The sequence below is a fragment of the Heteronotia binoei genome, chromosome 5 (assembly GCF_032191835.1).
Source record: "Heteronotia binoei isolate CCM8104 ecotype False Entrance Well chromosome 5, APGP_CSIRO_Hbin_v1, whole genome shotgun sequence".
Lineage (NCBI taxonomy): Eukaryota > Metazoa > Chordata > Lepidosauria > Squamata > Gekkonidae > Heteronotia > Heteronotia binoei.
The window spans coordinates 3,156,460-3,172,150 of record NC_083227.1 but is presented as its reverse complement, the minus strand read 5'-3'; the positions used below and the strand labels follow the sequence as shown (position 1 = coordinate 3,172,150).

The following is a 15,691-nucleotide window of genomic DNA, read 5'->3' as shown; positions in this document are numbered from 1 at the left end:
AGTTTCTACCATTAGCGCTGCCATCTCGTTTCTGTTCTTTTTCATTCGCAGTGTGCTTCACAAGGCTGGGTTCTCTTTTGCCACTTGGGTGCCTCTCCCCACTCCTCCACTTGCAGCTGCTGGAATGGCCTTGGGTCAGCCATGGCTCTAGCAGAGTTGTCTTTGAAAGGGCAGCTGCTGGGAGAGCTCTCTCAGCCCCACCCATCTCACAGGATGTCTGTGGTGGGGGGAGAATATAAAGGAGATTCTGAGCCGCTATGAGACTCTGAAATTCAAAGTGGAGGACAGGATATAAATCCAATGTCGTCGTCTTCTTCTTAATAACACAAGAGAAGCCATGTTAGATCAGACCAGTGGCCCCTCCAGTCCAATGCGGGACAGGCAGATCCGGCCACAGTGGCTGCAGGGAAAAGTCTGATTTGGGGTTGGTGCTGTAGCACACACACACACACACACACACACATACACACACATATATATATACTGTGGCTAATAGCCACTGATGGACCTGTATTCCATATTTTTATCCAATCCCCTCTTGAAGCTGGCTATGCTTGTAGCCGCCATCACCTCCTGTGGCAGTGAATTCCACATGTTAATCACCCTTTGGGTGAAGGACTTCCTTTTATCCTTTTTAACCTGACTGCTCAGCAATTTCATTGAATGCCCACGAGTTCTTGTATTGTGAGAAAGGGAGAAAAGTACTTCTTTCTCTACCTTCTCCATCCCATGCATTATCTTGTAAACCTCTTTCATGTCACCCCGCAGTCGATGTTTCTCCAAGCTAAAAAGCCTCAAGCGTTTTAACCTTTCTTCATAGGGAAAGTGTTCCAACCCTTTAATCATTCTAGTTGCCCTTTTCTGGACTTTTCCAATGCTATAATATCCTTTTTGAGGTGCGGTGACCAGAATTGCACACAGTTTTCCAAATGAGACCGCACCATCGATTTATACATGTATGCGAAGGAGCTCCTGCTACCAAAAAAAGCCCTGGATCGGACAAAGACGGCTCTGCTCCCCTCTAGCCAAAAAGTCTGGTCGCGAGCAGGGGTGAAATTCTAGCAGGAGCTCCTTTGCATATTAGGCCACACCCTCTGATGTAGCCAATCCTTCCAAGAGCTTACAAAAAAGAGCCTTGTAAACTCTTGGAGGATTGGCTACATCAGAGGGGTGTGGCCTAATATGCAAAGGAGCCCCTGCTAGAATTCCACCCCTGGTCACAAGAACCATATTGGGAAGAACAGGAAATCTTGTTTTGGTTTTGGCTACAAGCAGACTGCAAGGCTGCTATTAGAAATATTTGCCTTAAGTTCTTTGGAATCAAATAGAGTGCCTTGCCTAAAATAATTCCTTGAAAACCTGGACTCGATTACACAATTAATTGGACCCACAAAATATAACAAGGTGGGCATAACACCCACGATGATGGCATAGTTTGGTACACGTCTTCGCTCTCGGGCGTTCCCTGACGAAGAAGTCATCGGAACGAGGGATGATCTAGAATCCCAGTGTGAACTAGGACTTCATACTGGACTTCTCCTGGACTTGATGGTTTCCGTTTGAGAACTAATGGGTGCGAACTTATAAATGCACTTTGTGAATTAATTTCTTTGTTTATTGGACTTTATCCACTCTGCCTGATGCGTTAATGCTCCGTGTTAAGAGGCGAGATAATATTGTGTAAAACTATAACAAGATTCTGTCATCGTCGGCATTAATGCAAATTGTTCTTTATTTGTGTGCTGTTACAGCCGTGTTGGTTCTGTTTGGTTGTATGAGCAGACTGAGCCAGCTCCCCACCTCCAGAATGTTGCGGGGGCTGGGGGGTGTTTCTAACCCAGAGTCTTGTTCTCTTTCTCTCACTCTCTCCCCCACAGCTACCAGCTCTCCTGCGCTATCGAGCCCCTCGGGGAGGGAGGGACACCCACCAGATCCACGAAGCCTTCTGTGGTCATCACCCACTGCACAGAGTGAGAGAGGAGGCGAGGGGGTAGAGTGGGGGTGGTCAGGGCCAGCCTTTGGGGGGCTGCCTAGGGAGCCAGCCTTCTGGGGGGTGCCGAATGGGGTGCCCCCACCATGTGACTCAGTGACATCATCAGTTTTGGGCACCACATTTTAAGAAGGATACAGACAAGCTGGAATGGGTCCAGAGGAGGGTGATGAAGATGGTGAGGGGTCTGGAGACCCAAGTCCTGAAGAACCTGAGGAAAGGCTGAAGGAGCTGGAGATGTTTAGCCTGGAGAGGAGGCGGCTGAGAGGTGATAGGATCACCATCTTCGAGTACCTGAAGGGCTGACCTCTAGAGGAGGGTGTAGAATTGTTTTCTGTGGCCCTGGAAGGTCGGACCAGAACCAATGGGTTGAAATTAAATCAAAAGAGTTTCTGGCTCAACATTAGGAAGAACTTCCTGACCGTTAGAGCGGTTCCTCAGTGGAACAGGCTTCCTCGGGAGGTGGTGGGCTCTTCTTCCTTGGAGGTTTTTCAACAGAGGCTAGATGGCCATCTGACAGCAATGAAGATCCTGTGAATTTAGGGGAAGGTGTTGGTGAGTTTCCTGCATTGTGCAGGGGGTTGGGCTAGATGACCCTGGAGGTCCCTTCCAACTCTAGGATTCTATAGTTTAGTTTATTTATGATTTATATCTCGCCCTTCCCACCAAGTGGCTTAGGGCGGCTTGCAGCATATAAAATCTAACATAAAAATATTAAATTTAAACATTTATACAATTAAAAACATTAAAAAGCATACAGCAGTCTCATAAAACTACACTCCGTTTCCAGTGCCGGTTAGTTGTAAGCCAGCCGGAAGAGGGCTGTCTTGCAGGCCCTGCGGAACTGGGCGAGGTCCCGCAGGGCCCTCCCCTCTTCCGGCAGCTGGTTCCACCAGGAAGGGGCCATTACAGAGAAGGCCCTGTCCCTGGTAGATTTCAAGCGGGCTTCCTTTGGCCCGGGGACAACGAGAAGATTTTGGGTTCCCGATCTTAGTACTCTCTGGGGAACATGTGGGGAGAGGGGGGACACCAGACGTTATCCTTGCCTAGGGTGCCAGGCAGTTAACGTCTGGCACTGGGGGTGGTCAAAAAGCTCCCCCCCCCGGCCACATACCAGCCCTGACTGCAGTTTCTAGCCTCTCGGGAACAGAGGGGTGGGAGGGGAGGAGAGGAAGAGGGTTTCTGCTAACTGGCTTCCTCCTCTCTTCCTTCTCCGCAGCATGCTCAGCTCCATTGGGATGGGCGTCCCTGTGTCATGGGACAAGCCCAGCTCCCCCCAGGGCTCCCCTGACTTGCTGCTCTCTCCAGCTCCTGCCCTGGCCCAGGTGAGTGCTACAAGGGGGCCCCCTCCTTAGCCCTCCCCCCTCCCGCCCCTCTGTTCTTCAGCTGGGAAGAAATCCACAAAGGCCCTGAAACATTCCTTGTGGTCTTGCATTTGGAACTTGGCTGTTGGGATTAAGTTAGGAGGTTGGGAGGCCCCTTCGGGCCAACGATCCAGAAGAGGGGGGGCCAAACTGTGGCTCGGGAACCACATGTGGCTCTTTCTCACATATTGTGTGGCTTTTGAAGCCCCCACCCCCCGCCCTGTCAGCTGGCTTGGAAAAGGCATTTCCTCTCATATCTCTCCCCACTCCTCCACTTGCACCTGCTGGAATGGCCTTGGGTTAGCCGTAGCTATCGCAGGAATTGTCCTTGAAAGGGCAGCTGCTGTGAGAGCCCTCGGAGCCCCACCCACCTCACAGGGTGTCTGTTGTGGGGGAGGAAGGGAAAGGAGATTGTAGGCCGCTCTGAGACTCTGTCCTTGAAAGGGCAGCTGCTGGGAGGGCCCTCTCAGCCCCACCCACCTCACAGGGTGTCTGTTGCGAGGGGAGGAGATATGGGAGATGGTAAGCCGCTCTGAGTCTGTCCTTGAAAGGGCAGCTGCTGTGAGAGCCCTCTCACCCCCACCCACCTCATAGGGTGTCTGTCAAGGGGGGGAGAAGATATGGGAGATTGTAAGCCGCTCTGAGTCTGTCCTTGAAAGAGCAGCTGCTGGGAGAGCCCTCTCAGCCCCATCCACCTCACAGGGTGTCTGTCTTGGGGGGAGAAGATAAAGGAGATTGTAGGCCGCTCTGAGTCTCTGATTCAGAGAGAAGGCCAGGATATAAATCTGCCATTCTTCTGCAATCCTTCTTTAAATCACTTCTCCAAGCCAAGCCCACCGGCAGCTTGGAGAATGGATGCATTTAAAGTTAACGTTGCTTTCTTTCCCCTTTCCCCTCCTCCCCCAGTCTATTTGCCTGCCTGCCTGCTTGGCTTGGCTTGTGACTCACAGACATCCAGCGTTCGTGTCTTGAGGTTCTCAAACATCTATGTGCCTCTTACATTAAGCAAGTTTGGCTACCTCCACTCAGATCAGACCACGGAGTTGTGGGGCTCAGTGTTTTCCGCTCTGGGTGGGAACGGCTGTCCACAATCTCTGGAGGGCCCTTTCCCAGCACCTGCTCTCTGTGACCCTACAAACAGGCCAGGAATTTGGGCCTTTCCGCATGAATAGCATGTGCTGCCCCCCCATTGGTGGAACCGACTGCCTTGAACATATGAAGCTGCCTTATACTGAATCAGACCCTCGGTCCATCAAAGTCAGTATTGTCTCCTCAGACTGGCAGCGGCTCTCCAGGGTCTCAGCTGAGGTTTTTCACACTTATTTGCCTGGACCCTTTTTTGGAGATGCCGGGGACTGAACCTGGGACCTTCTGCTTCCCAAGCAGATGCTCTACCGCCGAGCCACCGTCCCCCACCTTGCCCGGTTTCGCAAGGCCCGCAAGACAACATTATTTCAGTTAGCCTTTAACTGAAACTGCCGATACATTCGCTTTATAGGACACCTAAGAATACTGAACGCCGCCTGTAACCAACTGGTAATGAGCGCCGAACTGTTCTTAAATTGCTCAGCTTGTTTAATTAATGTTCAGTTGAACTGCTTATTGTGATTTTATTGCGTCCTGCGAGCCGCCCTGAGCCAGCTTCGGCGACGAGAGCAGGCTGCAAATCGAATAAACTAAGTAACTAACTGAACAAAGCAGCAGTCAAGTAAGTTTCATTCAGAATGCAAGCTTTCGTATGCTCTTAAGCAGACTTCGTCAGACGAAACGGGAACGGCAAGCAGCCATTCTTCATCGGTTTTATAATTATTTTTAACTACAGAGGGGGGAAAAAGCAGTGCAAAAGATACATAAAAGGGGGAAAGGCCAATTACAGATTGGGGGGAAAAACAGAAGCAGAAAAACAGTACAAATATATCAATTATAATTCTACCTCCAAATAAAAAACTCATATCATTCTACCGGCAAGTCTTAAAATCTCCGTATGTTTTCCCATCCTTTCTTTCATTACAAAGAGCAAAATTTTAGTAAACTGATACCAGCAATATGAATCTAAACGTTCTTCTCAAACAATAATAAGTATATAAAGTGAAAGAAAGGAATTTCAAAACCATCTCAACACCATTTTTGTCTAATTTAGCTTAGCCCTATTATAAGCGCAAATTAAGTTGCTGGTTTAACCAAGTCCTTGTTAAAATAAACACATAAAATTCATACCTTTGTTTTTAACAAATTGCCAAAGATACGACTTAATAATTTGTCTATCTCAATCTAAACAGTTTCTCCAAAGAAGCATGTTAGAAGAAGAAGAAGATATTGGATTTATATCCCGCCCTCCACTCCAAAGAGTCTCAGAGTGGCTCACAATCTCCTTTCTCTTCCTCCCCCACAACAGACACCCTGTGAGGTGGGTGGGGCTGTTCATAGCATAGCATCCAGTTGCCATGTCAAGGACAACCTCTGCCCTTTCAAGGACAACCTCTGCCAGAGCTATGGCTAACCCAAGGCCATGCTAGCAGGTGCAAGTGGAGGAGTGGGGAATCAAACCTGGTTCTCCCAGATAAGAGTCCACACACTTAACCACTACACCAAACCACACACTTAACCACTACACCAAACAAATCTACCAGATTACAAAACGGTTCTGTAATCGTTTTTCAACAACTTTTTCAACAACTGCCTTTTTCAACAACTAGTCCAACCCTTCCATCAATATGAACATTTTCACCAAATAAATTTACTATGAATAAATCTACTATATAGGAAAAAAAATTGTTATCTGCACTCCTTAGCATTAATCCAAGTTAACGATATAGTTAGCTCAAATTATAACAACTCCCTTCCTTCTTTATATAAGTGGGCAGTGAGTGGGTACGTAGAATCATGGGAATGTTTTTAGCAGATTAAAAGAACCACAAACAGGGATCTGTGTTTGTTAGTGTTAGGTCAAAGCAGGGCTGAAACACCACCGGAGGGTGATAAAAACCAGACTGCTGCTGTTGCCCACTTATAGTAAGAACTGCTGCTTCCATTCCCATTTTGTCTGATGAAGTCTGCTTAAGAACATACCAAAGCTGAATAAATCTTAGTTGGTCTTAAAGGTGCCGCTTGTCTACTGCTTTCTTCTAGTGCAGGGGGGGGCAACGGTCACTCCCCAGATGTGTTCTGCCTACAACTCCCATCAGCCCCAGCCAGCATGGCCAATGGCTGGGGCTGATGGGAGTTGTAGGCAAAGAAACATCTGGAGAGCTACCGTTGGTCACCCCTTCTCTATTGCTTCAGACCAACACGGCTGCCTACTGGGATCTAACTAACTAACTAACTTTGACCCACTCTGGAATGGGAGCCACGCACTGCTTTCCTGCATGGGCACTTGGCTGCTCCTCCACACACTGCCCTCACTGACCCTCACTTGCCTTTCCCCCACCAGCACACAAAGTGGCCCTCTGTCTCCGTGCTCGACAGAGCCCCAGAGGACGACGGGCCCTCTTCACCCGAGGGCTTGGCTCCCCCACCGCCCGCTAGGGGGGGCAGCTTCATCCGCGGGCACCGGCGCTCAGCTTCCTGCGGCTCAGCCAACCCCACGGCCCCCAAGCCGGGGTGCGCCTCTGCCTCTGAGTGCCGCTTCATCCGGGTGCGCATGGAGCTGCAAAATGGCACTCTCTACAAGAGTGTTGTGGTGAGTGTGGCCCTGGGGCTGAAGACCACCCAGGGGGCCTCGGGCAGGGCCCCTTGTAAGCAATGGCATGAGAGAGTATGGGAACGGGGGGGAGGGGGAGAGGGGAGGACCCTTCTCGAGCTCTATGGGAGTGTGTGGCCATTTGGGAGTCTCTGCATGCAGTTCTAGTGGCCTTGCTGCAAAGAGAACAGAAGAGAAGCCATTTTGGATCAGGACAATGGCCCATCCAGTCCAACACTCTGTGTCACATAAGAGAAGCCATGTTGGATCAGGCCAGTGGCCCATCCAGTCCAACACTCTGTATCACATAAGAACATAAGAGAAGCCATGTTGGATCAGGCCAATGGCCCATCCAGTCCAACACTCTGTGTCACATAAGAGAAGCCATGTTGGATCAGGCCAATGGCCCATCCAGTCCAACACTCTGTGTCACATAAGAGAAGCCATGTTGGATCAGGCCAATGGCCCATCCAGTCCAACACTCTGTGTCACATAAGAGAAGACATGTTGGATCAGGCGAGTGGCCCATCCAGTCCAACACTCTGTGTCACATAAGAGAAGCCATGTTGGATCAGGCCAGTGGCCCATCCAGTCCAACACTCTGTGTCACATAAGAGAAGACATGTTGGATCAGGCCAGTGGCCCATCCAGTCCAACACTCTGTGTCACATAAGAGAAGCCATGTTGGATCAGGACAATGGCCCATCCAGTCCAACACTCTGTGTCACATAAGAGAAGCCATGTTGGATCAGGCCAATGGCCCGTCCAGTCCAACACTCTGTGTCACATAAGAGAAGCCATGTTGGATCAGGCCAGTGGCCCATCCAGTCCAACACTCTGTGTCACATAAGAGAAGACATGTTGGATCAGGCCAGTGGCCCATCCAGTCCAACACTCTGTGTCACATAAGAACATAAGAGAAGCCCTGTTGGATCAGGCCAGAGGCCCATCCAGTCCAACACTCTGTGTCACATAAGAGAAGCCATTTTGGATCAGGACAATGGCCCATCCAGTCCAACACTCTGTGTCACATAAGAGAAGACATGTTGGATCAGGCCAGTGGCCCATCCAGTCCAACACTCTGTGTCACATAAGAACATAAGAGAAGCCCTGTTGGATCAGGCCAATGGCCCCTCCAGTCCAACACTCTGTGTCACATAAGAGAAGCCATGTTGGATCAGGCCAGTGGCCCATCCAGTCCAACACTCTGTGTCACATAAGAACATAAGAGATGCCCTGTTGGATCAGGCCAATGGCCCGTCCAGTCCAACACTCTGTGTCACATAAGAGAAGCCATGTTGGATCAGGCCAGTGGTCCATCCAGTCCAACACTCTGTGTCACATAAGAGAAGCCATGTTGGATCAGGCCAATGGCCCATCCAGTCCAACACTCTGTGTCACATAAGAGAAGACATGTTGCATCAGGCCAGTGGCCCATCCGGTCCAACACTGTGTGTCACATAAGAACATAAGAGAAGCCCTGTTGGATCAGGCCAATGGCCCGTCCAGTCCAACACTCTGTGTCACATAAGAGAAGCCATGTTGGATCAGGCCAGTGGCCCATCCAGTCCAACACTCTGTGTCACATAAGAGAAGCCATGTTGGATCAGGCCAGTGGCCCATCCAGTCCAACACTCTGTGTCACACGGTGGCCAAAACCCAGGTGCCATCGAGAGGCCCATCAGTGGGGCCAGGACACTCAAAGCCCTCACACTGTTGTCCCTCCCAAGCACCAAGAAGACAGTGCATCACTGCCCCAGACATAAGAACATGAGAGAAGCCACCTTGAATCAGGCCAGTGGTCCCTCCAGTCCAACACTCTCACTGGTCTGATCCAGCAGGGCTCTTCTGATGTTCTTATGAAGCCCTCATCCTCTGTCCTGTTTGTTGGCCCTCCAGAGGAAATGATTGGCTCCTGTGTGAGACAGGAAGGATGCTGGACTGGATGTTCTTCTCAGGGGAAGGCCTCAGCCTCTCTGCCCTGTTATTGGCCCTCCAGAGGAACTGGCTGTGAGACAGGAGGCTGGACTAGATGGACCCTCACTGGCCTGATCCAACAGGGCTTTTATGTTCTTATGTTTCAGATACACCAATTACATTTAAATGGCTATTTAAAATTACGTTATGGCCACCCAAGAAAGTTCAAAACTCTGTGAAAAGGCCAAGGTCTAAGGGGTGGCACAGCCGGTGGAATCCTCTGCCAGAAGAGGAGGAAAAGGTTCTCCGCCTTTCAGGAAGGCGATCTGTTTGAGAGGGCAACTTTCACGGGTGTTTAGGAGCCAAAGAGAGCATGCCTTTATGCTTCCAGTATCTTGAGGATTGTCTTCTTCAGGTTGTGAAAAAAATTCTTGCTGGGGCAAAACAGAACCTGTCTACTTTAGGAAAAACAGATAAATGTGGTATGTCGTCCCCAACCGATATGATTTATCGGTGCTCCTGGGCTGCATTCCTATTAACGTTCAAAGCACCTTCCACCGTGGAATTGAGACAGCAAACGGTTACATTGCAGAGCAGAGAAATGCCTGGCCCCAGAAGGCTATTGGCGACAGGGATCTTGCAACCAAAGGGCTGAATGAGCTCCCCTCCCCCTCCCCTCTTCTTCACTGCTGTCGGCAGGTGACGAGTCAAGACAAGGCCCCCGCAGTGATCGCGAAGGTGCTGGAGAAGCATAACCAGGATCGGGGCCTGGCCCCCGACTATGAGCTGGTGCAGCTCCTGGGCGAAGGCCGAGGTAAGAGCTGGGGGGGAGGGGCGAGGAAGGGGGAAGCCACCGGCTGTTGAAGAAGAAGATGATGATATTGGATTGATATCCCGCCCTATGCTTTGAATCTCAGAGTCTCAGAGCGGCCTACAATCTCCTTTCCCTTCCTCCCCCACAACAGACACCCTGTGAGGCAGGTGGAGCAGAAAGAGCTCTGACAGAAGCTGCCCTTTGAAGGATAACTGTGCGAGAGCTCTGCCTGACCCAAGGCCATTCCAGCAGCTGCAGGTGGAGGAGTGGGGAATCAAACCCGGTTCTCCCAGATAAGAGAGCTCTGGCTGACCCAAGGCCATTCCAGCAGCTGCAAGGGAAGGAGTGGGGAATCAAACCCCGTTCTGCCAGATAAGAGAGCTATAGCTGACCCAAGGCTATTCCAGCAGCTGCAAGTGGAGGCGTGTGGAATCAAACCCAGTTCTCCCAGATAAGAGAGCTCTGGCTGACCCAAGGCCATTCCAGCAGCTGCAAGCGGAGGAGTGGGGAATCAAACCCGGTTCTCCCAGATAAGAGCTATGGCTGACCCAAGGCCATTCCAGCAGCTGCAAGTGGAGGAGTGGGGAATCAAACCCGGTTCTCCCAGATAAGAGCTCTGGCTGACCCAAGACCATTCCAGCAGCTGCAAGTGGAGGAGTGGGGAATCAAACCCGGTTCTCCCAGATAAGAGAGCTCTGGCTGACCCAAGGCCATTCCAGCAGCTGCAAGCGGAGGAGTGGGGAATCAAACCCGGTTCTCCCAGATAAGAGCTATGGCTGACCCAAGGCCATTCCAGCAGCTGCAAGTGGAGGAGTGGGGAATCAAACCCGGTTCTCCCAGATAAGAGCTCTGGCTGACCCAAGGCCATTCCAGCAGCTGCAAGTGGAGGAGTGGGGAATCAAACCCGGTTCTCCCAGATAAGAGAGCTCTGGCTGACCCAAGGCCATTCCAGCAGCTGCAAGCGGAGGAGTGGGGAATCAAACCCGGTTCTCCCAGATAAGAGCTATGGCTGACCCAAGGCCATTCCAGCAGGTGCAAGTGGAGGAGTGGGGAATCAAACCTGGTTCTCCAAGATAAGAGAGCTATGGCTGACCCAAGGCCATTCCAGCAGCTGCAAGTGGAGGCGTGTGGAATCAAACCCGGTTCTCCCAGATAAGAGAGCTATGGCTGACCCAAGGCCATTCCAGCAGCTGCAAGTGGAGGCGTGTGGAATCAAACCCGGTTCTCCCAGATAAGAGAGCTATGGCTGACCCAAGGCCATTCCAGCAGCTGCAAGTGGAGGCGTGTGGAATCAAACCCAGTTCTCCCAGATAAGAGAGCTCTGGCTGACCCAAGGCCATTCCAGCAGCTGCAAGCGGAGGAGTGGGGAATCAAACCCGGTTCTCCCAGATAAGAGCTATGGCTGACCCAAGGCCATGCCAGCAGGTGCAGGTGGAGGAGTGGGGAATCAAACCCGGTTCTCCCAGATAAGAGAGCTCTGGCTGACCCAAGGCTATTCCAGCAGCTGCAAGGAGAGGAGTGGGGAATCCCGGTTCTCCCAGATAAGAGAGCTCTGGCTGACCCAAGGCCATTCCAGCAGGTGCAAGCAGAAGAGTGGGGAATCAAACCCGGTTCTCCCAGATAAGAGAGCTCTGGCTGACCCAAGGCCATTCCAGCAGCTGCAAGTGGAGGAGTGGGGAATCAAACCCTGTTCTTCCAGATAAGAGAGCTCTGGCTTACCCAAGGCCATTCCAGCAGCTGCAAGGGGAGGAGTGGGGAATCAAACTCGGTTCTCCCAGAGAAGAGTCCGTGTACTTAAACCACTACACCAAATTGTCCCCCCTACCACACACACACACTTGTCTCTTCTCCCTACTTGAAGCCCTGGTGGAATTAACGCCCGTGGTCTCTGCTTGTGCCCAGTCAGTCGTATTCCTGATGGAACGCTAAAAATGGAAACAATGTGGGCCTTTCTCATCTATCATAAAAGCATGAACATGAGGACTGAATCAGAAAATTATCTCCTAGACTGGCGGCCGCTCTCCAGGGTCTCATGCAGAGAAAAGTTTTTCTCTTCCCCTCCTACCTGGCCCTTTCAACTGGAGATCATAGATTCATAGAGTTGGAAGGGATCTCCAGAGTCATCTAGTCCAACCCCCTGCACAAGGCAGGAAACTCACAAACATCTCCCCCTAAATTCACAGTATTCTCATTGCTGTCAGGTGGCCATCTAGCCTCTGTTTAAAAACCTCCCAGGAAGGAGAGCCCACCACCTCCCAAGGAGGAAGCCTGTTCCACTGAGGAACCGCTCTAACGGTCAGGAAGTTCTTCCTAATGTTGAGCTGGAAATTCTTTTAATTTCAACCCATTGGTTCTGGTCTGACCTTCCGGGGCCACAGAAAACAATTCCACACCATCCTCTATAGAACAGCCCTTCAAGGACTTGAAGATGGTGATCCTATCACCTCTCAGCCGCCTCCTCTCTAGGCTAAACATCCCCAGCTCCTTCAGCCTTTCCTCACAGGACTTGGCCTCCAGACCCCTCACCGTCTTCGTCACCCTCTGGAGATTTATGCTGCTGGGGATTGAACCTGGGACCTTCTTCATGCCAAGCAGATGCTCTGCCACTGAGCCACTGCCACAGAGCTGGAAGGGGCTGCACTAGCTTCATTGTAGCTCAGGGGAGCAGATGTTATGGACTCTGGGCAGGATTTCTATAGGTTTGCAGAAGCTCCAAAAGAAACTCTATGAGATATCTGGTTTTCCTTACAGGGGGAGTTTTAACAGCGCATCGGAGTTCTCAAAGTAGATACAAGCTCAGTTTCATTCAGCTGGCCTCAAGATGTGCACACATGCGCAGTGAAACTTAGCGAAACCTGAAGACCAAGGGCATAACGGAAACCAGGGTGGAATTCAAGCCGGAACTCCTTTGCATATTAGGCCACACACCCCTGATGTAACCAATCCCCCAAGAGCTTACAAAAAAGAGCCTTGTACCTTCTGGGAGGATTGGCTACATCAGAGGTGTGTGGCCTAACATGCAAAGGAGCTCCGGCTAGAATTCCACCCCGGACTAAAACTAGGCATCTTATACCCGAAATGTTGGCTGGGATTTGTAGAAGGATTAATGAAGCTATCCCGAACCCGTGGATGCCCCAGGCTTCCCGTGGGGAGAAGACACAACCCAAGAGCTGCTAACAAGTACGGGAGACAGAAAGTTTCCCTGAAAGCAGAATGATGTCACCATTCCCTCGCAAGACTCAGGGTGATTAATACGGCAGCCTGCTGCCCTTATTCTGCATGTGGCTCGTCTCGCTGCCAAAGGCCCCACCGTCATCCAGACAGGCTTGAGGTCTATGCGGCTGATGAAACGCCGCAGCAGTCTGCGAACTGCCACTAACAAATGTGACAGCCCCGTTATAAAAGCAGCACGGAGGTGACAGATATTATCATGAACTGAGCTGGGAGGGGGGGGTCTAAACAGTGGGGCCAGCAGCTCCACCAGTTGGGGAGGGACGGTGGCTCAGTGGCAGAGCATCTGCCTGGTAAGCAGAAGGTCCCAGGTTCGATCCCCGGCATCTCCAACTAAAAAGGGTCCAGGCAAATAGGCGTGAAAAACCTCAGCTGGAGACCCTGGAGAGCCATGAATGGGGCTGTGGCTCAGTGGTAGAGCATCTGCCTGGTAAGCAGAAGGTCCCAGGTTCGATCCCCGGCATCTCCAACTAAAAATGGTCAAGGCAAATAGGCGTGAAAAACCTCAGCTGGAGAGCCATGAATCGGGCTGTGGCTCAGTGGTAGAGCATCTGCCTGGTAAGCAGAAGGTCCCAGGTTCGATCCCCGGCATCTCCAACTAAAAAGGGTCCCGGCAAATAGGCGTGAAAAACCTCAGCTGGAGAGCCATGAATGGGGCTGTGGCTCAGTGGTAGAGCATCTGCCTGGTAAGCAGAAGGTCCCAGGTTCGATCTCCGGCATCTCCAACTAAAGAGGGTCCAGGCAAATAGGCGTGAAAAACCTCAGCTGGAGACCCTAGAGAGCCATGAATGGGGCTGTGGCTCAGTGGTAGAGCATCTGCCTGGTAAGCAGAAGGTCCCAGGTTCGATCCCCGGCATCTCCAACTAAAAAGGGTCCAGGCAAATAGGCGTGAAAAACCTCAGCTGGAGACCCTGGAGAGCCATGAATGGGGCTGTGGCTCAGTGGTAGAGCATCTGCCTGGTAAGTAGAAGGTCCCAGGTTCGATCCCCGGCATCTCCAACAAAAAAGGGTCCAGGAAAATAGGTGTGAAAAACTTTAGCTTGAGACCCTGCAGAGCCGCTGCCAGTCTGAGTAGGCAATACTGACTTTGATGGACCAAAGAGGGCCTGATTCAGTATAAGGTAGCTTCATATATGTTCATTTATGGACTGGTACACCAATTTCGCTTCTGCTTGACCGGGTGGCCCCGCCCTCTTCTCTCTCCCCCGCACAGAACTGGCCTTCCCGCCCATCGCCAACATCTTCTACGCCATGAACAGCTCGAGTTTGGACTTTGTGCTCCGCCGCAAGCGCTCACAGGACTCGGCGTCCCCACCGGTGCCCCCTCCCCGGACCCCACGGGGCACGGATGCCCACGCCACTTTCCCAAAGATCAAAGCCACCGGGCGCAAGATCACCAAGGCCTTCTTCTGAGGGGGAGACGGGCGTGCCCCGAAGAGAGACTGTGCCCACGGAGGGAGGGGGCACCTGCAGCCGACTGGAACAGGGCTTCGGGGGCAACTGCCTCCCCTTTGCCAGCTTCTGCGGGGGCAAAGTGAGCTGGCTTTTTGTGCCCTTTGCTGCAGTTTGTTGCACCTGTGGACAAGCGTGGGTTTTCCAGAGGCTTCGTGGAACTCAGTGCGAGAGGCTCGCGGAGCCAAGGAAGGAAACTTGGGGGGCTGTTGGGGGTGTGGCCTGAGGTCACATGCCCTTCCTTCTAAGCCTTGCCAGTGTGGTGAGGCTACCACCAGGGAGAAGCCCTTTGTCACGCCAGTCTTCCACTGAGTGCTGCCTTCGGTCTTCCACACCGGGCCCAGACGGCCTCCTTCCTTCCTGTCCAGACAGGAAGTGGGCTTCTCAGTCGCCTGTTTCTGGCGGGGTAAGGAGGGAATGTGTTTCTCCCTGGTGTGAAGGAGACACAGTCGCTTTCCGTGCCCCACACATCTTCCAGGGCTGGGGTGGGGCTCTTCCTCTTTAATACTTGTGCCCCGCCATGGGGCAGGTCTGAGGGAAGCAATTTCTCAGGGAATCTTGACTAGGGCCGAGATGCAAACTCGCTCTTTCCAACTTCACCCGCCCCACATGTGGAGGGAAAAGGGGTGCAGCTGGAATACCCCTGTGCTTGGCGAAACTCTGGACTTTTAACACTAACGTACTGAAGACACTAGGCTGGGTGGGGGGGACGCTGGACCCTTCCCCCAGCCAGCTTCTGCTAGGAGAGCAGCGGAGTTCCCTCGCAGGCCAGAGGGGTGTCTTGTAAAGGCAGAATGTGGCCCCTCCGGCCTTTCTGTCTCAAAGAGCACTGGGACGTGAGAATGAAGCTCTTGACCTCGCGTCGGCAAAAAACCGAGTGGAGTATAAATACTTTAATAAATGCCGCTGTTTTTGAGGAAGCGTCTGGTTCCTCTCGCAACGCACCGTTGCGTTATCTGCCACGTTATCGCAAGCCCAAAACGTCCGTCTCTTTCCCTCTCAGGAAAAATAAAAGACCCCCCCCACCACCACCAGTTTTGAGGCTGCTGCTTTGGGGGGGGGCGTCTTTTGACAGCTCCGCGACACAGAGGAATTTGGCTGGTCCTGCCCCGAAGGCCAAGCCTGCAAGCTTGTCCAACCCACCTACCCCCAGCCCAGCATTTTCTTGGTGGGGCAAAGCAGGGTGGCCGTGTGAGGGGGGCTCTGGGCTCCAGCGGCTGAAGGACAAGGGTGCCTTTTCTGTT

At 51.9% G+C, this 15,691-nt stretch overlaps 1 protein-coding gene across 1 annotated transcript in view; it reads left to right on the top strand.

Moving 5' to 3' along the window:
• The window catches only part of RGL2 (ral guanine nucleotide dissociation stimulator like 2), a 38,838-nt gene extending 23,475 nt beyond the window's left edge, over positions 1-15,363 (top strand). Inside the window, 5 exon segments of the mRNA XM_060238187.1 lie at positions 1,878-1,970; positions 3,210-3,315; positions 6,785-7,033; positions 9,650-9,764; positions 14,209-15,363. Of these exon segments, the coding sequence (XP_060094170.1) occupies positions 1,878-1,970; positions 3,210-3,315; positions 6,785-7,033; positions 9,650-9,764; positions 14,209-14,408 (763 nt within the window). The 3' untranslated portion in view covers positions 14,409-15,363.
• Positions 15,364-15,691: the final 328 nt, after the last annotated feature.